This window comes from Pimephales promelas, chromosome 7 (genome assembly GCF_988280905.1).
Source record: "Pimephales promelas chromosome 7, fPimPro1.hap1.1, whole genome shotgun sequence".
Taxonomy (NCBI): domain Eukaryota; kingdom Metazoa; phylum Chordata; class Actinopteri; order Cypriniformes; family Leuciscidae; genus Pimephales; species Pimephales promelas.
In genome coordinates, this window is record NC_142775.1 from 36,659,528 (window position 1) to 36,683,541 (window position 24,014).

Consider the following 24,014-nt stretch of genomic DNA (forward strand, 5'->3'; position numbering starts at 1 on the left):
GAGCCATGAAATAGTCTCGATAAGTCAAACCACGAACGCCGTGCTGTATGAAGTTCAACGAACTTCTGAATTGTATGAACGGCGTTCGGGGATCGACTAATCGAGACTATTTCCTAAGATGGCTCATGTCTGCATACAGTTAGAATACCTGAATCATATCAATTGGTCTAAAACATTGCAAACTAGTTGGGCAGACACTATAAAATTAAGCTGTGCCCAACCATAGTAAATAAGTTGAATCAACCTTAATAAATTAAGTTGACCCAACGCAGGTACATTAAATTGGAATAACAGAATTGCATATAGCTGAAATAGAGCAAGTTAATCATGTGGAAATCCTTTCCATGATTTTTTTAAGGTATTTTTTGAGTGTGTGCGTGTGTGTAAAATGATTGTGATTTTAACAGTAAAAGACTGAAAAACTACAGTGAAAAATTGGTTAACAGAAAGTTTCCTTTCTATATACAGTAAATAACTGTGATGTATATAATGGTACATTTAATGTAGTTTTACTGTAAAATACTGTTAAATTTAGAGTTTTTGGAAGTGAAAAAGAAGAAGTCATTGTATAATTTACAGTGAAAAAATGTAAATTGACTTTCCCACAATTCCCTGCGTGACACTTCACATTTAATGTATTTTAACTGTTTATTCATAATTTTCTTAGTTTTTTTTTCTTATCATCTATGTTCATTAGGGTTTTATGTTACATTTAACGTTGTTAAATTAATTCTTATTTCATTTTTAAAATTTCAACATGTTACCATGATGGTGTTTAATGTTTGTGTGAATGACACTGTTCAGCTTCTATATAGTAGTATGAACTCTCTTGTGGAAGAGCTGATAATGATGACCTTTGATTGATCATTTGACTCTCATTATTGCTGTGATTGATGGCTGCCGGTGTATTGCAATTGAACAAAACAGATATTAATACTTCAAAATGTCAGATATTAACATTATATCAAATAATGAAATACGGTTTATTGCTGTAAAATTAAATACGGTCAAAGTCTGTAAAACCTAAAATGTCGCTACCGTACTTTTAACCACAGCTGCCGGAGTTTTCCCGTAAATTTAACAGATTTTTTTTTTTACAGTGTATTACAACTTTTCACATATGTTCTAACGCAGTCTGATATCTTTAGCTGAATCAAATGTTGAAGACTTGATGCATATACTGCACACACAAATCACTAGCTTCAATCTGATTGGCAGGCTGATACACATCATATGGGAGTCAGAAAGTCTACCGGCCCACCGAGAGAACAAGTTATGCTTTGATTTAATCTTGAATTTTGGAATACTGAAACTATTTTTTGAAAATTAGTGTACAAAAACATATACTACTTTAAGCGTTGTCCATAAAATACTATACTATTAGACAGTAATACACACTGCCAATGTTTTAAGTTGGAATTGAAACAAAGATTATTGGAGTATATTTTACAAGAAGTTTTCTACATGCATTTTCTTAGTAATTATTGTGCATTTCCACTAGTTTCCTCACTGCTGTGTGACTATTTTTCATCATCTATTATTGTCAGTACTGTTTTTTCTCACAAAAGACACAATCGTGCCCCATGCGGGCTGCCCAGCACATGTGCACAGAATAAAAGATCAGGACTACCGTATTGGGTGCGAAAGTGCATTGTGGGGACTGTACTGTACATGGGTTTGCCTTGTTAGGAACTCAGATGTTCAGAGTATAAACACTAGAGCACTGTAGAGAGAGAGAGAGAGAGAGAGAGAGAGAGAGAGAGAGAGAGAGAGAGAGAGAGAGAGAGAGAGAGAGAGAGGTGGAGGGTGTGTGAAAGAGATGTAGGGAGAGAAAGGGGATTAGGAGGGGACTGCTTAATATCTGACACAAGGACTTAAGAATGTTCAGAAAGAGAGAGAGGAGGAGGAGCGGGGTTGGCATTTCCCATGCTGGCCTTTTGTAAAGAGCAGTGGTCCCAAAGGGCTGGGCCGTGCCGGGTTACACAGAGAGCACAATCACAGAGCCGGACCACGAGTTTCCTCAAACACAAGTACACACACATACATTCAGTCCACTTCAACATGCTACGGTCATTCTCTCAAACCCAACGGCTCCCCTGAGCGCCGCAGTGGCAAATGAGGCTTTAGTGTTTTGGCACAATCAGCACTGAGGCTCGGTGGTATAACGGAACGAATGTCAAACCCTGGAGAATTTACTACACTGCTGTAGACAACCCTTTTGTGTTATGCACACTTGAGAGAGAAAAGAAAAAATGTTTTGCATACAATGAAAGTCAAAGGGATCCAATGTTGTTTTAGGCCCAAATGATTTGAAAGGTTTTTTTTTTCTTTCTTTTTTTCATCAATGTATGCCTTCTGTATGTGTATATTTATTCTGTATATTTATGTATAAATACATAAAATTATAAGAAGTGGAATGGAACTGTAATATATATATATATATATATATATATATATATATATATAATTATTTTTTTAATTTGGGCTGTGCAAAGATTTATTGCAATTAATAGCATCTAATATAAAAGTTTGTGTTTACATAATATAGGGTACTGTATGTGTGTGTGCTGTGTATAATTATTTTGTATATATGAATAGATATGCATGCATGTATATATTTAAGAATTATTTGCACGTAAATACTGTATATAGATATACTGTATATAAATACATAATCTATATTCTAGATAAATATAAATATTTTACATATTAATAACACATGTTCTTAAATGGATACATGCAAGTGTGTGTATTTATATATACACAGCACAAATAAATATACTATGTAAACACAAACTTTTATTTCGGACATGATTAATCACAATTAATCTTTGCACAGCCCTAATATATATATATATATATATATATATATATAATAAACAACATAGTAATTGCTTTTTTTATACACACACGCACAATACGAAGTACAGCCTCATTGAAATCCATAAGAAGCTTGTTATTGTGAGAAAGTGAGTAATAATTATAAATCATGGAATCCATCCATTTAACCTTTACATATTATTTTGCAATCAGTGTGACCCTGTTGTGTCCATTTCGAACACTCTTCAAAGTGTGATTTCAGGTGTTAACTAAGAAACTAACCCCCTGTGAGCTGTTAAGCTTTAATATCCTGTATGGACTACTTCCCACAATTCCCTCTGATGCTCATCTGGTGTGGATTGCGAGCTTTTCTCCAAGTCTGACTGAACTGCAGCACTGAATCAACAGGCTTTCCGAAAGCCACGCTCAGGCCTGGGAACGCAGGATAAATCACAGCCACGTTTGTTGAAACAGCTGTTGAATTCAACACACATTCTGGTGAATCACAGTGCTTATGTAATAATATATGAAATTAACAGCATACAGTGGTCACGCTTCAGAGTGTGTGAAGTTTCATTCATTTTCAAATGTCATAAACATGACACAAAGAGGATCTCTGCTAAATTTAAAGGCTCATAATGTATAGTATATTCTTGCACTGTCTCCTAGTGGCAAAAACAAATACTGCAAACAGACCCTAAGAAACAGCTCGTGGACATACAGATCCTGAAGCAAAATACTGTCTCTGTAAACAGTCTTTTCTCATATATTTGTTGCAAAATTTTGTACAAGAGTCAATCTGTTTCAAAACAAACAATGCTGTCCATCAAATTAATCCCTTAAAATGAGCCAAATAATGCATAATACCCAAATGAAATGTAAAAATCTTTTGATTAAGATATTGACTTTTGACAAAAAGTCCATCAAGGCGAATAAAAACACATGTATTAGTATACTTGGATCTATAATTTAAATTAGGGCCTAATACTATACTACTATATACTAAGTAATACAGTGGTGAATAAGTTTTGACACCCATTCTAAAGTTGCCTAAAAAAAGAGGAATAAAAAAAAATGTTTTTGGATGTTGATCTTAATGCCTTAATTAGAAAAATGAGGAAAACTCCAACCTTTAAGGACACAAATTTTCTTTGTGCATGAATAATGTATCATAAATAAATAAATGTTTTTCCTTAAAATGCAGGGTGCATAAGTCAGGGCACCCCTATGTTAAATACCCATAGAGTCAGGAAGATTTTTATTTTTAAAAGGCAGTTATTTCATGGATCCAGGATAATATGCATCCTGATAAAGTTCCCTTGGCCTTTGGAATTAAAATATCCCCACATCATCACACACCTTCCACCATGCCTTGAGATTGGCATGGGGTACTTTCCATAAGATCCTCTTTCAATGCAAATCACACCAGCTATTAGGCTAACTGAAGTAAAACCATGCCAATCTCTAGGTGTGGTGGAAGGTGTGTGATGATGTGGGTCTATTTTAATTCCAAAGGCCAAGGGAACTTTATCAGGATGCATATTATCCTGGATCCATGAAATAACTGGCTTTTAAAAATAAAAATCTTCCTGACTCTATGGGAATTTAACATAGGGGTGTCCTGACTTATGCACCCTGCATTTTAAGGAAAAACATTTATTTATTTATGATACATTATTCATGCACAAAGAAAATTGGTGTTCTTAAAGGTTGGAGTTTTCCTCATTTTTCTAATTAAGGCATTAAGATCAACATCCAAAAGATGATTTTTTTATTCCTCTTTTAGGCAACTTTAGCATGGGTGTCAAAACTTATTCACACCACTGTATATATATATATATATATATATATATATATATATATATATTATTTTATTTATTTATTTATTTTACTACTCAAGTGATTTCCTGGCCTTATTTTTATATATATATATATATATATATATATATATATGAAGAGTTCAGATGCAAAAGCCTCTAAATGCCATTTGAAATTTTCTTCTTTAATGATGATTTTTATCAAACTTGTATATTTAAGTTCAGTAATTTCACTGAAATAGCAATGATAATTACCTATTAATTGTTATTTAAGTGAAATTACTGAACTTAAATATATAGGTTTGATAAAAATCATCACTAAAGAAGAAAATTTCAAATGGCATTTAGAGGCTTTTGCATCTGAACTCTTCATATATATATATATATATATATATATATATATATATATATATATATAGCAAAAAGAAGACAAAACAGTTGAGAGAACGGTTAACGCTTTTTTATAAAACCATAAATCTTTGCAAATTAAGGTATAATTGTACATATTATATGCACTGCACACACTATTTATGAAGAACACAAAACTCAACAAATGTAAAAAATAATTATAATAAATACTAGGAGAAACTAAATGCATTTTATTCACATCATATCATAATCACAACTTTCATCAAAGCCAATAAGGATAATAAGGGATATGTTTTTTAAAAAATATATATATTTTTTTAACTCACCAGAAGGTGGCAGCATCTCACTGGTGCATTTAACCTGAAAAGATTTTAGGGTGCCGGACCCTCCAATTCAAATTAATGGCTAAACCATGAAAATCTGCCTACTCAAGCCATATACAGAGACAGTAAGTCAATAATGCCTAATCAGAATCAATTAAGATGCGGCTTTCTGTCTGCCTTCATTGTAGATCATCAGATGTTATGATGCACCTTAGATCCCAAAAAAAGGCTTCTTCATACTGAAATGCTATGTTAGAAGGAGTTGCCTTCAATTTCACACCAAATGTCTCGAAATGCTTCAAAAAGCTTTAAAGAAAACGCGCAGGTTTCTCATGAATACATTCTCAGAAGCAATCTAAATGATTGAAATAGCACAAACAGGAGGAAGTCCTGAGTGTGTGTTTACTGGCATACTAAACAGAAGGTCACGCTGAGACTGGGAGTTTTAGCTGATTAAAGTAATGATGTTAGACTCAGCACCGAGCTCGTCTATCAGCAGGGAGAAATGAACGGCCGTCTTCATCAATCTGCTTATCTCATTTCACTAATACAGCTCCAAGAGAGGAGTGGCAACTTCAGGAAGCCCTAATGAGCTGTAGTGAGCGCTTATGTAATGTGTGTGTGTGTACATGAATCACAATGGCAATGACGGATGGCTGGGAAAAAGTAAACAGTGCGTGATAGACATGGTGTGGGAATTTGTTTTAAGGTAAATTGTGTCATTTCGGCATCGTCTAAACAAATTGCAATATATTTAAGGCTTAAAACATTGACTCAAACAATGATGTTAGCTCTGTTTCTTAAAACTGTTTGGTCAAATGCTGATAAACCTTCACATAGCGCTGGGGCTTTCACCATTTGCATCTCTTGTCTTTCTTTCGGTCACTCATTTTTGGAAGAATAAGTTGACGTACTATTAGTCAGTTGAAAGTCTGTTGAAGCACCATCACAATAAAGAGCTTGCAGATATTAAGCAGATACTGATACTCTAATGGCTTTTAGTTGACATGGTAAACAGAATGTTTAAAAGGGACCATCAAAATAAAGTTTCATACTGGCACTATGCTAGTATGCTATTCCAATATAACCAATGCAACACAAGGCAGAGAAATCATACACTTCACCTTTAAAAGACATATGTGCACTTATTTGGTGGATGGAGCCCTATGTGGACTGTTGGATTGTGTATGCACACATGGCAAACACATGCAAGTGCAAACACACACTCACACACAAACCCTCACATCATCAGTCTCTTCAAAAGCAGCCCGCACCCCTGAGGGCGATCAGGGGAGATTTCGCATTTCTCTCTGAAAAAGGAAAACAGTCTCAATGTCCAGAGGCAGAGATGGAATGCTAATGAAACCGCAGAAAGGGCTATTTTTATGCGCACGTTTCCCCTCGACATCGTTTCATATCTCTGGGTCACCTCAGCACTGCGCCGGAGGTGTTTATGCTGGCGCGAAGACACGCCATATCAATTGATGGCATTGAAAAGCAAATGAGAAACAACAGTGAGTCATGAGAGAGTCAGGCGGGCTGGTTTCACTCTCGCAGGGAAACGCGTCCAACACTGTGATCGGCTGGAATGAAAATAATCAGATGAGATCACGTTACAGAGCAGGGGCTGGAAAAGGGGGACGCACTGCATTCTGTCCTCTACTCTGTCCAGTGAGTTGCTGCTCCGCTTTGCCAAACTATGACTGCTGGAGATACAGCTATCGTATGAACACACAGATAACATTATTGTGATGATGTTAGCTGTGTGATATATTTGGCATGATATATTTAGTCTGCTTTTAATTTGTCCATTTAGACTCAAAACTAAAGGGTAAAAGTAGTTAGAGTCAACTTCACTTCCTTTTTTGTCAAGCAACTCATAAGAGAGACTGATGTTAGAGTCATTTGAATGAGTTCAAACAGCTGGAATGAATCAATTCATAACTGATTCAACGATTCATTTGCAGCATCATTCAAAAAGGTGTTGTTTGTTCATGTATTGGATGAATGGATGGATGGATGGATAGATGGATGCGTGGGTGGATGGATGCGTTGGATGGATGGATAAATGCGTTGGATGAATGGATGATGGATGGATGGATGCGTGGGTGGGTGGGTGGATGAATGGATGCGTTGGATGGGTGGGTGGATGGATAAATGCGTTGGATGGGTGGGTGGGTGGGTGGGTGGATGAATGTGTTGGATAGGTGGATGGATGGATAAATGCATTGGGTGGGTGGATGGATGGACGGATGGATGCATGGGTGGATGGATGGATGCGTGGGTGGGTGGGTGGGTGGATGGATGGATGCGTGGGTGCATGGATAATGCGTGGGTGGGTGGGTGGATGGAGGGATGGATGGGTGGGTGGATGGATGGAATGCGTTGGATGGGTGGATGGGTGGATGCGTGGGTGGATGGATGGATGGATATATGTGTTGGATGGGTGGATGGATGAGTGGATGCGTGGGTGGGTGGATGGGTGGATGGATAAATGCATTGGGTGGGTGGATGGATGGACGGATGGATGCATGGGTGGATGGATGGATGCGTGGGTGGGTGGGTGGGTGGATGGATGGATGCGTGGGTGCATGGATAATGCGTGGGTGGGTGGGTGGATGGAGGGATGGATGGGTGGGTGGATGGATGGAATGCGTTGGATGGGTGGATGCGTGGGTGGATGGATGGATGGATATATGTGTTGGATGGGTGGATGGATGAGTGGATGCGTGGGTGGGTGGATGGGTGGATGGATAAATGCGTTGGGTGGGTGGGTGGGTGGGTGGGTGGATGCGTTGGATGGGTGGATGGATAAATGCATTGGATGGGTGAATGGATGGATACGTAGGTGGAGGGATGGATGGATGTCTGCGTGGGTGGTTGGATGGGTGGATGGATGGGTGGATGGCTGTATGTATGGATGGATGGTTGGATGTGTGGGTGGATGGATGGATGGATGGATGGGTGGATGCGTGGGTGGATGAATGAATGGATGGATGGATGGGTGAATGGATGGATGGATGGATGGATGGATGGAGGGTGGATGGATGGATGCGTGGATGGATGGATGCGTGGGTGGATGGATGGATGTGTTGGATGGGTGGGTGGGTGGATGGATAAATGCATTGGTGGGTGGATGAATGTGTTGGATGGGTGGATGGATAAATGCATTGGATGGGGGAATGGATGGATACGTAGGTGGATGGATGGATGGATGGATGGATGCGTGGATGTCTGCGTGGGTGGTTGGATGGATGCGTAGATGGATGGATGGATGGATGGGTGTATGGGTGGATGGATGTTCTTTGGTAAAAAAAACTGATTGACACAGCACAGATCAAACATCCAAAGTCTTTAAAAACCTAATCTGCATCTATCCAATCAATTCAAGCACTAAAAATGACAACAACCCATATTCATTTTGCAGCTGAATTCAGTCTAACGCTGACCTGCTGCTCTCATGTCAAGTGCTCAACTGTGATCAGGGCTGCAGACTAAACGCTTTATTACGATTAGATGGGACACAGCTGCCTGCACTAAAACTACATTCATTTAGCAGCATCATGGCAGGATGCTTATCTTCCTAAAGCTTTTAAGTGCAGGTATGGTTCCTTTCAAACAAAGTTTACTCAGACAGAGACAATTCATATATATCAAGCTCAGATGAAGGCAATTGCAAATGATCTACTAAAAGATCATGTCAAGTCAATACGCCCAAATGATCAGTTTATAATACTCACATTGACGTGCACACAGACTTTAAGGATTAGGGAAGAATCTGCGGCCTTTTAAAGGGATATTCACACTGACAGTATGACAAATATACACACATTCTGTACGCATTAGTGACGCACTGAAATTAAAGCTTTCATTTAGAAGAAAATCCAAACTAAAAATAGATATTTCTTTTAACATACAGTATATTCAACGTTTATATATAATCTATTAACAATAACAGATTCATTCAAACACATTAAATATTAAAGACAAAAGGTAAAGTGAATATAAATATATTATGGGATAGCTTTCTTTTTTGGGTGAACTATTCCTTTAACAAAGCATTAAACATTTTGCGATTAAAGTTGTCTTCATCCATCAACTGAATACATCTTGTTAATCAAAATGAAGATTAATTGAAAACGTGAAATCAATGTTTTTTTGGTTGACGAGATTCCGATGCATCACTAATAGATGAATGTAAAGATCCTGCATTCCATCACTTCATATTTGTGACATAAAGTCATTTGATGGCTATTCAAAGCATCAACCATGAGCCAATCCAGCCACAAAGAGGACCATAAACCTCTCTCCTGTCCTTTCCATCTCAAAGCCCACAGCCATTAGAGTTCACTAAGAAGGTCTCACCCCTTTGTGTTGTGATGGACATGCACTGGAGGAAGTGGCTGTTTAACAGCTCACACAATCAGCTAAAACCGTCTCTAACTCAATGACTCAATACCACTCAGATGGGACAAACTCCCCAGAGACACGTGACAATGACAGATCTAGCACATCTGCACAAGAATCTAAGGCCCTGTTTACACCTGGTATTAAGATGTGTTTTGGAAGATTATATAATCTTCTTACTTTTGCTGCTAGGAAAAACATATTACTGAGGTGGATAAATGACAAGACTCCTACTATATGGGGTTGGCACAAGATTTTAATGGAACTTATTCCGTTGGAATATTTAACTTGTGTAGTTAATGGTCAGCCAGACCAGTTTTATAATATCTGGAAACCCTATATAAATAATCTCGGGGTTGAGTTGTCAACTATTCTGCAGAAAGGTTTCCCCACACAAATGTCTTTTGAGTGAGTACTTATTGTGTCTGAGATTGTTTGTACCTTTAACTTTAAAGTGGCCTATGTTAAATGTGATTGGTGTCATTTATGCCTTTTTTTTCATGGTTGTAATCCGTGTTGTGTTTTGTTTAATTTGGAAAATGTTCAATAAATATACTTATAAAAAAAAAAAAAGATGTGTTTTGGTCGATCGGATCACACCTTTTCTCTTTTTCATCCACTTATGTCCTGATTTATTCAAGGAGAGTTTCTATTGGTGGGTAAATGTGTGGCCTTTTCAGATCTTTCAATCTAATGGACAAAATAAGCTCAAGCAATTTACATATGAACACACCAAAGTCGACGTGAAAACACACGGAGAACATCAGCTTCCGTTTCTGCTCTGACAGCCGCAAAACCAGCCGAACGCTGTGAGTGTGTGTTAGAAATCAGGAATGATGAGAGAACGTTGTGCTTGGTACGTTTTTTATCTTCAAACCAAAGGTCGACACAGTTAAAATCCCGACTAGCTAGCACGCTTCCCATAATGTTGCGCATTAGGTCAGTATGCGGAGAGTAGACACTATTTTTTGTGGCTGTTTGGACTCATTCCACCATGAGTTTTTACACTACAAATGCGTTTTTGAATAATTAATTACATGTTATTATACATATATCCATAAAACACTACTTCAGATACAACTATTATTACCGTACAAGTAGTTTAACTTTTGAAAGAATGCTGTAGCTCTTGCTTAAAGTCTTTCTTTATTTTAAAATTACTTTACATTTAAACTTTAAAGGGTTAGTTCACCCAAAAAAGTCATTAATTACTCACCCCCATGCTGTACCAACCCCGTAAGACGTCTTCGGAACACAAATGAAGATATTTTTGATTAAATTTGAGAGCTGTATAACTACCACATTGGCTCCTAAGGGACTGGCTCTTGACGGCCCAGAAAGTCAATGAAGAAAATGTTTAAATATCCCAAGTGACTACCGTGGCTCAACTATATGTTTATCAAGCGATGAGAATACTTTTTGTGCGAAAAAACAAACAAAAATAACGAGTTTATTCGACTATTACTTTTCTTCCTTGTAGGCCAGAAACGAGACTTTTTCCACGACGCATGCGCGAGAACTGAACTGAAGTAGTGAAAGGATATCGCAATTCTCGCGCATGCGTCGTGGAAATCTAAGGAAGTCTCGTTTCTGGCCACTTGGGATATTTAAACATTTTCTTCATTGACTTTCTGGGCCGTCAAGAGGCAGTCCCTTAGGAGCCAATGTGGTAGTTATACAGCTCTCAAATTTAATCAAAAATATCTTCATTTGTGTTCCGAAGACGAACGAAGGTCTTACGGGGTTGGTACAGCATGGGGGTGAGTAATTAATGACTTAATTTTCATTTTTGGGTGAACTAACCCTTTAATGAGATTGAACCTGAAACATGCCATGTCTTGACTCTGGAGGTGAATCTGATGATTTCTATAGATGGAGAGCGTCAGACGTTTCTGATAAAAGTTTAACAGCAAATCCCTTTCTTGATACTTGAGTTTCTGCTGGCACTGCTCGTTTTTATGTAACAGATGATAATAAAGCGGTAAAGTGGAGAAATGGAGACCTGGTTTGCCAGAACCCCAACAAACCAGACGAATACTGCCTTTATAGTTACAAGCCTGAACACATTTTACCATGATGTCGACCCTATATGAGCCTAAGTCTGCACTGCGTGGTTCAACGAAACAGGTTGTAAAAATGCCCGTCTGACTGTGGAAAAATAAATACTTGTTCACTCTGACAGAAATGAAGATAATGCCAAACGCAACACGATGACCGGGGCCATTTTTGGTGACCTATGAGATCCATATTGGCCCCTGTTGGTTGGTATCTGTAAATAATATTAATCTCAAGAGGTATTATTCTATTAACAATAAATGTGCAATTAAAATATTAGACAGTCTATTTTAAGTTATTTGGATTACTTGTGCAGCATTTTATGGATTAAATAAATAGTATGTATCATTGCCTGTCTGTCACATAGGCTAAATATGCATTTGCCAGATCTTGCCCGAAAATGATGTGATCAAAAGAAAGGGTTCCAGTATATAAGTATTTACAGTTGAATTGAATTTCACAAATGATATAAGACAAATGAGATAACGAGAGACACTTTACCTTGGTTTCTGAACAAGTCTTTCAGAATTTTTTTTTTTTTTTAGTGATGTGAAAAGTGTCACTATTTTACTAAATCACTAGTTGACATTCATTTAAAAAGTATACATTGTCAATATGAACCAAATATTTGTATTTCTGATGACGACTTTCTGATAACATTTGATACAACTCAAACTTCCTTATCCTAATATTCAGCCATATACAATCAAGACAAATAAATTGCAAAAATGCAGCGTCATTATGTTAACTCTCCTCTAGATCAGAAACAGCCCTGATGATGGTTGAAGACCCTGATGTTCATGCATAAAGCTCAAACATAAACTAGGCTTTATCTTCTAGACTTCACATGATAGAGTCTGAATCTTCACTAGGGATGGGCATCGCGATTAATCGCATCCAAAATAAAAGTTTGTGTTTACATAATATATGTGTGTGTTGTGTGTATAATTAATTTGTATATATGAATACCCACACATGCATGTATATATTAAAGAAAATGTGTTCTTTATATATTAAATATGTGTATTTATATATAATATTAATTGTGAATAAATATATATAAAATATTTACATGCACATATTTCTTAAATACATACATGCATGTGTGGGTATTTACAAATGAATTATACACACTACACAAACATATATTATCTAAACACAAACTTTTATTTTGGATGCGATTAATCGTCGCCCATCCCTAATCTTAACCACAGCGGGACTCAAAACAGGTGAATCTCAGTCTTAATGGGAAACTTGTGTGGCTCTTTCACTTTATTCTGCGTCTAAAGTCACACAGGTGATGATGTCATCTCTAGTGGCCAACAGGCGCTCACACACTCCCTCAGTGGTCTAATGGGGTTAATGATTACGTTTCATTAGAGGAAGTGACTGACTGGTCACCGGGAGCAGCTGACACCCTCACACACATCTTGACCTTTTTCCATTATCTCTCATCAGATGTTGTCCCTAGTGCAAGACACCCCACAGGCGGTCCACCCTCCCCTGGACTGACCTCTGCAGATGAGACCCTCATTGTTCACAGTCTGCTTGCACACGCCACAGTGCTTCCCCTTCTTGAACGTCTTCAGCCGGAAGGTGTGGGAGTGGACGGCTTCAAACTCTTCAGGCTGCAGAGGGAGAGAAACAAGGACGATTATTGAGACGAAAAATGAAAAGGAATCATCATTTCAAATTAAATGAGTTATGTTTTAGCTCCTGATGTTTTTTCATTATGTTAACATTGCAATGTTTAAAAAAATATGTTCCGTCATTACACAAAACAAAAGTGCTTAATCTTATCCAGTCAATTACATGTATATTTATTTTCTTAGTGTGCGCACGCATAAGAGAATCAGTTAGCTAAATGTCGCGATCACTATGTTCTTATTTCTCTGAAGTGAAAATTTAACCCAGACCGTCTCGATGAAACAGAGAACCTTATTTGGGAATGCTGCAGCTGCGTTTAGGTATGACTGAGGCCCCCGTGCTTCACCCTCAGTAGGAGCGAGAGGGGAGAGAGGAGTCATCCAAAAACAAGACAGACAGGACAGGATTTGGGCCGCTGCAGGTGTGTTATGTAAGCTGGAACTGAACATTTGGATCTGAGCTGAGATTCCCTGAACGGACCCCCTGTTTTAGGCCTTCATAGTGTCATTACCCATAACCACGTCTGACGTTTGTTTTTCCTGCCTGCATTTCATGTTTAAGTGTTAAGCAGGAGATTTGAAACAAGAGGGTGGTAGAAAAGTTAAACAAATGAATTAGTTGTAATGTGCATAAGATGATCAATACACTAAAACTGATGGCACAAGTTAAATAATCAATGTTACGCTGTGCATCTGTAATCATAGAGAATCCAATCTAAAATGCAGTAAAAAGCAATGTACAACAAGTTACCTAGACTTTGTGATTGAATTTTTTTTTTGGTGAAAAATAGCAGAACATTTCAGGGTTATTATCATTAACTTTCTAATTAAATAAAATAAAAAAATAGAATAAAATAAAATAAAATGATGCCCATAAAATAATATAAAAAATAGCAGTACATTTCAGGTTTATTTTAGTTAACTTTCTAAAACATATATATAATTAAATTAAATTCTAAAATAAAAAAATAAAATTTCAGCTAGATGCCAAGGAAATATTTCTCATTTTCATATTTTTAACTTAATAAAAATAACTAAAAAAATTTAAATTAACAGCTGAAAAAAAAAAACATGAAAAAACTAATAAAAAACAGACAACAAAATTATTAAAACTTTAACTATAATTAAAATGAAAGCAGAATATATATATATATATATATATATATATATATATGTGTGTGTGTGTATATATAGATAGATATAGATCCACAATGCAAAGCACAGAATTATGCTTGAGGTTTTATTTCATTTGGACAAAGATGCTTTCTGTGCAGACCTCACAGGAATGAAACCGGTGTGACATTGACAGCTAAGTGCCAACAATGACACAGTCTCATTTCCATTCCTCCGTCAGGACGAGCCTCGGCACCAACTTAACGTGATTAGCCTAATCTAATTAGCCATAAACAATCAATGCGCCGGATAGGAGCCCCGGTCTGAGGTCTGTGTGTCTTTAACAGATCCTGGATGATACCATCACAATCTTTACACACAGACAAGTGGACAGATCCATTTGAACAGCCAGGAATTAAAGACACTAATAAAGAAATGACATTTCTGTCATCATCTATACTCACCTTCATGTTATTTTAAGCATGAATGATGTTTCCCTTGATTTTGTGTAAAACAAAAGGAACATAAAAACCAATAATAAGCACCCTAAAAGTATCCAAATGAAGTGTTAGCTATGTGCCAAATCTTCTGCAGCCATACAATCTTGAAATATCAATACTTCCGACAGATACTGATGTTGAAAGAGGATCAAATGACAAAACAAGAAATGAATTGCGTTCGCAAATAGTTGTGTAGGAGAGGAACTATTTCTCCATCCACTCATCTGAACAGTAGATTCAGACAGAGCAGTGCACTATGGAAATATGCATCTTCTTTGTGCCAAATAAATAAATAAATATTAGTATAATTATTATTTACTTCTTGTTGTGTAAATAAAATAATAATATAATTTTGTTTTTGTTGTAATAATGATTAATAATAATCATTTTTAATTAATTAAATTAATAAATACAAGTTGGATAGTCTGTATGTTAATAATGATAATATTTTATTTTATTTTTATTTTATTTTATTTTTTTATGTTAAACAGCTCCCCAGAAATGTAACTTTCCACAAAAATATGTTTCGGGTGTGTAAAAAATTGTATTTTGCAGTAATATTTTTAAACATTATTTTATTAATATTATTCATTTACAATAGCTATTTTCTATTTTAAAATGTATTTTATTCCTGTGATGCAAAGCTGAATTTTCCGCATCATTACTCCAGTCTTCAGTGTCACATGATCCTTCACTGTAAAAAATATATTGTTGGTTTAACTTAAAAAATTAAGCAACCTGGTTGCCTTAAAATTTTAAGTTGATTGAACTGGAAAAAGTGAGTTAATACAATGAAGGAGATTGATTTAATCATCAGAAACTCAAAATAATAAGTTATCTGAACTAAATAAAATTATTTAAGTTGATTTGACAAAAGAAAAAATGCTGTGATAACGAATCTTGAAAATATTTTTTTTTATATAGCCCTATATGGAGCAAAAAAACAATAAAAACAATATTCAGAAGAAAATTTTGTAATTTTCACTAAAAATCTTCCCCTAATCACTGGTCAACGATTGTAAAATTGTATCCAAATTTTTTGAAAATATTTGAAAATAATAAAATAAAATAAGGCTGATTAAATAATGCCAAAACATTGACTTTGGGTGAACCATTGATTTTGAAATCAACACACTTTCTCGAATTGCCAAAATGTTCATACATGCACTCTTTCTCTTTCAGCATACCACACACAATAATGGATACTGAGGGAGCCTCAGGACAAACAAAAAAAAGAGCAAAAGACCAGACAGGAAAATGTCTCAAACAGAGCTCGTGTGAGAGGAGAATTACACTCGTCCGCGTTCCTGACCGTGAGCTTTCATTCACACGGCTACAGGAGGCTAAACAGAATAAGAAACACTGACAGAAAGAATCTTGGCACACAAACATAACACACTTCTCTCCTGATTCTCCCTTGTTTACTCTTGAAAATGCATACGCACACATACCCCCCCAAAACAATACGAGCAGGCTCCGCTGTTGCGTAATTGTTTCAGGACAATGTGGGCTTTCTGGGATATGGGTTATTGTTGTGGGACGTTGTGGCTGGGGATGCAGGAATCATGGGGAGGGCTGGCTAACCTTCACAGTCTTTTGAAGCAGATGGGGTTACGAATTACCCAATCCCATCACCCCAAACACTGCCAGCCTTTCAAATGGCCCATCTCACTCTCTCAGACTGGCACAAAGGCCGAGTCCCCGGAGCAGGGCGCACATCATCTCCCATGGCCTGCGTAACTGTATACACACACCCCTCGTGGAGACACTAAGCCCCTGGGAAAGGCACTCAGGCCCATTCAGACGACCAATCCACACGCCAGACAATACAGCCTCTCCCCCCAATGAGAGGAAGAGGTGGTGCGGATGGAGTAGACACCAGACAGCGCAGGACACGGCCTTCAGACAGCAGCGGAAACACACACACACACATCCATGCAGAGGCCTCATTACTTCACTGATGAAGAGTTCAGAGAGGAAGGCCATCAAGAGCTCCACATATAGGGCTATATCAATGTTCAATATCAATATTCAATATCAAAATGTTCAATATCATTTCTGAAGGATCACGTGACACTGAAGACTGCTGAAAATAGAAGTATCTGTACTATATTGACAGTATTAACCTTTATAAAGATTGGTGTAAGCAGTTGAACTGAAAAAAAACAATATTCAGTAAATATTTAGCAGAAAATTCTGTAATTTTGAAAATACATTTTTGAAAATATTATAAAATATCATCACAGGAATAAATAGAATAAATAGAACATAGCTATTTTTAAATGAATAATATTAATAAAATAAAGTTTCAAAATATTACTGCAAAATAAAATTCTTTGGAAAAAGGTAACACTTAACAATAAAGTGTACAGTGCATTAACTAATGTGGACAAATACAACTTTTTTTCTTAATAAATGTAGTAAATATAGAAATGAACATGAACTAAAATTAATAAATGCTTTAGAAGTATTGTTCCTTCTTAGTTCATATTAACTAATGTAGTTACTGGTATATGAAACCTTATACCTAAATATAGTTAAAACTATCTATGGAAAAATAATAAAGGCATGGAGGGATTACCAAACTAGAAGTTTTTAGGAAACATAACAGCCAAAACATAATGCTTAATTAACATACAAAGCCTTTGTGGAAAAAAAAAACAAAAAAAACATCAGCCCTAGTTGACGCAGAACCTGATTTAACCAACAAGTTCCTGGATCCACGTTTCAGACATCCAAAGATTTGGGACAAGTTTACAGTTTAAGTCAACTGTATGCTTATTACCAAGGTTAACTGCTTCTGCATCAGTGTTCTTTCTCTCTGATTTTAGAAATAACTTATGTGTAGGGTTAGGTTTAGGGGTAGGGATAGGGTCCGAGGATCAACAAAATGTATGTTGACCCAGGAACACGTCTAGCTCTGTAAAATCAGTTAATTCCTGACACTGTCACTTCTTATGTGTCCTACTCTCATTCAGAAAACTTTTCCCACAATCGTACAACCACAAGCACCAGCAGCACCTGGTCTCAGATGCAGTTACTACAGGACAACAATGATTCCAGATGGGGGTGTGTATGTGTGTGTGAGAGAGAGAGGCTGCTGTAAAGCCACCTGTGATTCTCTTTGATGGCTCTCCTTGAACTTGACGTGAGGTAAGATGTTTCCTAGAAGAGCTGGAGGAGAAAGATAACACTATTCTCACAGTGGGGCCGGACACAAACAGGAAGAGGTGTTCCATAGAATAAATTAAGTAATACGAGAGTGGAACATGATCTTTAACCGAGCCATATGTATCAATTTAGCTCCTGAAAGCTTCATCTACCGGGCCCAGAAGCTTCTTTCTTTTTGTTTCTCACTCCCTCGGACACACATTCACTTTCTCTCCATCCTTTCAGCTCGACAAGTCTGGGCACACGGCCATCAGTGCTGAGGTAGGGAAGGAGGTGTGTTACCATCAGAAACTTATTTTGATCAGGAGAGAGAAAAAGGACACTTTAGACACTTAAGCCACACTTAAAAACATCAATCCTGGACACTGCATGATGCATGGTCAAAACAAGTGAAATCAGGAGACAAATTATACTAGGTAAATACACATTTAGAAAAAGAAAAAAAAAACACAATTTCCAGGTTCATTTAACAAACCAGTTAAATTCTGCTTTAGGATACAGTGTCAAATTTCAACCCAAATTTAAGTCAAATATGGACAAACCCAAATGTTGGGTTAAAAAATATACAGTAATTAAAAAAATGTACAGTTGAAAGTAAAAGTTAAAGTTGGGTTAAAATTTTTAATTACATTTATAACCCAACATTTGGGTTTGTCCATGACCCAAATTTGGGTTAAAACAACCCATCATTGTTTAGAGTGTACGGATCGGATACGTATTGCATTCACTTGAAGAAAAAAAATCTACTCTGTTTTTGTGAATTAACGAGTTAATTTTTCATGGATTTTTTTTTTTTTTTTTTGCTGTGTTTTTCTGAATAAATGAGTTAATTTTTCATGAGAAAAAATATTTTTCTCTGTTTTTCTGAATTAATGAGTTAATTTTTCATGGATTTTTTTTTTTTTTTTTTTTTTTTTGCTGTGTTTTTCTGAATAAATGAGTAAATTTTTCATGAGAAAAAATATTTTTCTCTGTTTTTCTGAATTAATGAGTTAATTTTTCATGAGAAAAAAATATTTTGCTCTGTTTTTCTGAATTAACGGGTTAATTTTTCATGGATTTTTTTTTTTTTTTTTTTTTTGCTCTGTTTTTCTGAATTAACAAGTTAATTTTTCATGGATTTTTTTATTTTTTGCTCTGTTTTTCTGAATTAACTCGTTAATTCAGAGAAACAGCAAAAACTTTTTTCTCACGAAAAATTAACTCATTAATTCAGAAAAACAGAGCAAAAACTTTTTTTCTCACGAAAAATTAACTCATTAATTCAGAAAAACAGAGCAAAAAAAATTTCTCATGAAAAATTAACTCATTAATTCAGGAAAACAGAGCAAACACTTTTTTTCTCATGAAAAATTAACTCATTAATTCAGAAAAACAGAGCAAAAAAAATTTTCTCATGAAAAATTAACTCGATAATTCACAAAAACAGAGCAAAAAATGTTTTTCTCATGAAAAATTAACTCGTTAATTCAGAAAAACAGAGTACATTTTTTTTTTCTTCAAGTGAATGCAATACGCCTCCGTAAGAGTGTGGTGATCAATAGATACTAAATACTGCACAAATAGAGAGTAAGAAAAAAAGTAGACTGCAGATTTAACAGAGTAGTATAAAGTGCCATTTCAAACACAGTCCTTTGGTATAATCAACTCAACATGTTATATAATGCAATGACATTCCTATAGTTAAGCATGGGATTGAAGTGCGAGTAAATCAAGGCTGATACTAAACAGATGTAGAGTCATTCGTTAAAGCGTCAGGTTTTATGTCCTAGTACAGTTGGAAAGCATTGGTCTCTCCACGTGAAACCCCACCAAACAGCATGGGAAAGTGTCTGTAGGCGTATACAGCCATTCACCTACAATCCTCTTAGCGTTTAATCTGTAAATTAACTATGTGAATGAAGTCATTCCAGGGTGTGCAGATCTGCCCTTAAGTGATGTTAAATTACAGCAGTGGTTACTTAAACACAGCCTCTTAAAAGCAGCATGCAGCAGCAGATAAAAGCACAGAGCCCCAGCAAGCCAGTCTGTATGCACACACACATTCATAATATATATATACAGTATGGCCACCTTGCAGCTTTACAGAAAATACATGTTCCTACATTACAATTTACAGTGATCTGTTATCAGAAGTGACTGTATCCAAGTTTTGTATTTCAGCAATGTACATATACAAATCACGCAGTTAGCTAACAATGTATTAATTTAAGGCAGAAACAATGAGGTCATTATTACGAGTTGTGAACATTGTGATTACAATATATGGAAAATTTAGCACTGGTGCATGTTGATTCAAAGTTTGCGTCATCTGAAGACATTGCAGGAGATGCATGAATCATCTCTTCACAGTAAATGCTTAAAGGCACACTTAGCATCCAAAAACCTCTAGAACAATCTTATATATTTTCTTGATTTGTGTACTTACATAATCCCAAATGTTTCTAAGAATGTTTAAATCCAGAAAAAGAAGCAGTTTTAACCAGGACACGGACTGTGTCCGTGAATCACCTATCAATGACTCAATGACCTATCATACTCGTGTTACCCTCGATTTCCAGTTTTATTTTGTAGAAACCATGGACACTCCAAAGACACTTATTTATATTAAGTGTTTTATTATACAGGTGAGCAACTGTTAACAACTGTTAACTCCAAACGAATCACTGTTATACAGCTCAAGACAGTTAGCCTTTTAGTTTAAATCTCGTTTTCTTGATTTACCGCGAGTACCATTTTTGATCTGCCTGATATTTATCTAACTCACTGCAGTGTGCAACAATTGTCTCATATAGTAGCCGCCGAGCGAACGCACTCATAACCCCCTCATACGCATGACCGGAAGAAGCGGAAGCGGCCTGCGGCATAATAAAAGTCCCACTGCTGTCCAGCTGTGTGTCGTGCTTGTCTCTCATTAGGCATAAAATTACACTCTAAAAAATGCTGGGTTGTTTTAACCCAATTTTGGGTCAAATATGGACAAACCCGAAATGTTGGGTTAAAAATGTAATGTAAAAATTTAACCCAACGGCTGGGTTAGTCCATATTTGACCCAAAGTTGGGTTAAAACAACCCAGCATTTTTTAGAGTGTACATAGTTTGGCTTTATATTAAATGATTGTACGGTATTCACACTGTCTGAATTTACTCACTCCTTTTCTTTCACATGGTCCTGTAGACTTGTAGTCAAGAAGGCCTAAACCGAGACCAAGACACTACCAAGAGCAGAGGGTATCGAGACCAAGACCAGGACCAAGGCTGAGACCAAGACCAAGACTGTGACCGAGACCGAGAAAAGAACAAAGGACCGAGACCGAGACAAGACCGAGACCAAGAACAAGACCAAGACAAGGCCGAGGCCGAGACCAAGACAAGACCGAGACCAAGACCAGGTCGAGACAGATTGGTGAGACAAAAAACAGACTGGTGTTGTTGAAGCTAAGCATTAACTTGTAAGATTTTGTTTTCCGTTGCCTGCCTATCTCTGCCGAATTTGAAGTCTTCAAATGAATCCATTCAGAAACTTTTAAAAACATAATTATATTTTTAAAAACGAAATTATAAGCTTAAGTGCAGTATCCGAAAGTTGGCCGTTTTGTCGCTATGGTTACACGCACACACACACCGTTGCGCTAAAAGTCGTCTGTCAGTTGTGCAGTTACCTAAAATCTCCTGAATTAAGTTTTAACCCATCATGTAACTGATGTGTGTTTTACAAAATACAAAATATTATCAGCTGTGATCAGTGGCGCGGATACTGTGTTTTCTTGTGTGGCTCGCACACAACGCACTGTCTTCACTCGGACGTGCGCTTCAATCCGTTGCAGATATCGTCGTGGTATTGTACTGCTAAATCCCCTGACCACTATGTCGGTCTGAGACAGTGAGACCTAGACAAGACTGAGAGGTCCGAGACCAAGACAAGACCAATACAAGACCAAAGACCGTTAAGGCCGTGACAAGACCGAGACCACGTAAAAGTGGTCTCAAGACCGGTCTCGAGATATCACTACTGTCCTGATATATCTCTGTGGCCTCCCCTATGTAGGGAACACTGAATGAGTGAACAAGTATGTAATTTCAGATACAGTCAGTGTTTTGTTTGCTCAGTAAAGCTCTCAAAAGCTAAACCTCCAAGTGGCCTTATTTCATTTTCCCTCTCCAATCATTTAGCCCCGTTAAACATTACTCATGCCCATATATCTGCCTCAACGTACTATGCTCAACACAGGGACTTAGCATAAATCTACCAAAACCCACACATACACTCACAGTAACCCTTAAAAATCACCTTATACAAATACACTCACCCTAAAGTCTCCTCATAAATCCTTTAAACACACACACAAACACTTAAAATCCACCCTCTTGTGTTTACCTGATACATCAATCACTCCCTCGAACCATACAAACGCAAAAACACAAAACATCTTCACCTGTGAATGAACCTAAGAAGCTGGAAAAAAAATGCAAGAACGTGAGAAATCCACGCAAAGCATGCCAACACAATGCTGGAGTCTGTCTATATCGGAAGAGCCCATCCCAATGTATCCATTATATGCAGTGCCAGGATAAAATGGTTGGATCCGGCCATCCACTGGCCTAAAAAGTCCACACCCATGCTTCTATGATATATACTAATGCCAAAACATGGCTGGGGTGTTTTGGTTGTTGTTGATATGGTCTTCTAGGTGATTGCTTTCTGGTCTAAGTCTCTCAAAAAGGCTTGGGTTTATCCTTCAGTGCAAATCTATGGGATTTGTTTGTCCGTGTCTTATTTGCTGGTAAAACAACATACAGTAAGGCCCATCACTTAGAAAGAAGCATCATTCATGTCCATAGCACAAACAGTGCAGCACAAGATAAGGATCTTATGCTAATAACACTTTTGTACAGTCCATTACCAGCAGGTCTCCTGAACTCTGATTTATACACTGTTGGCCAAACTTATTTGCACATCATTAGGTCATTTGGAAAAGGCGGCGCTGACTTTGATTACTAGGATGTCAGCAATGTTATACAATGACAGTGAGATGTTTCTTGACATGTCCTGTCAGGAACCATACACAAAGTCTTTGATTTCTGGAACATGTAACCAAAACAGTGATTTGACTATCTGGATTTTCTCCAGTGATTATATTCTGTGTTCACATTACATCTTGGAACAGGGAGTTTTTGTGGAAAGCTGAGAGTATTTGGGATTGGGAGGGGAGATTTGTCTTCCCCATTGGTGTTTGACGGTGAACGTGATCTCACCAAGTACAACACATTCCTGAATGTGGAAGGTTTGGGGGTAGTGGTGTGATTAGCACTACATTTTCAGACAGGAATGTTATTCCAAGATCAAGAAAATCTGTTGATCCAGGAACATTTCTTACCTGGCATAATCAAAAACTCCGAACTCGCCATCCCACCCTGGCACAACCTCAACCGAGCTTGCTGTCAGTTCAAGATCTATAATACCTGGAGAAAATCAGTCCGTTGGCCTTCCCATTTATCTCAACGGCATGGCACAAGACTGTCTGGAAATACCCAACCTGTTTGCTGCCTTCCCCTCGCCTTGAAACATCCCACTTTCTGTACCTGACTGGGGTTTGAGAGGGTCTGGCCTCTCTGGGACACCCACCCCCACCCATCCCAACACAATGTTTTCTTTCACAGCGCTGCAATTCTTCTGCTCACAAAAACATTTCTCAGCAAGGGGGGTCTGACCTTTGACCTCGCCCCCCCCCCCTCCCTTTCCTTCCACTCTTTTTGACCCCACATCCACACAGGCACACTGAGGACGTCTCC

The 24,014-nt window shown here is 37.2% G+C and overlaps 1 protein-coding gene across 9 annotated transcripts in view; it reads right to left on the bottom strand.

Annotated features, from left to right (window-relative positions):
- The window catches only part of tns1b (tensin 1b), a 266,496-nt gene that overhangs the window by 165,487 nt on the left and 76,995 nt on the right, over positions 1-24,014 (bottom strand). For all 9 annotated transcript variants that reach the window (XM_089133411.1, XM_039683658.2, XM_039683656.2 and 6 more), the window contains exon 2: positions 13,305-13,419. In XM_089133411.1, the coding sequence (XP_088989537.1) occupies positions 13,305-13,419 (115 nt within the window). The remainder of the gene's footprint in view (positions 1-13,304; positions 13,420-24,014) is intronic.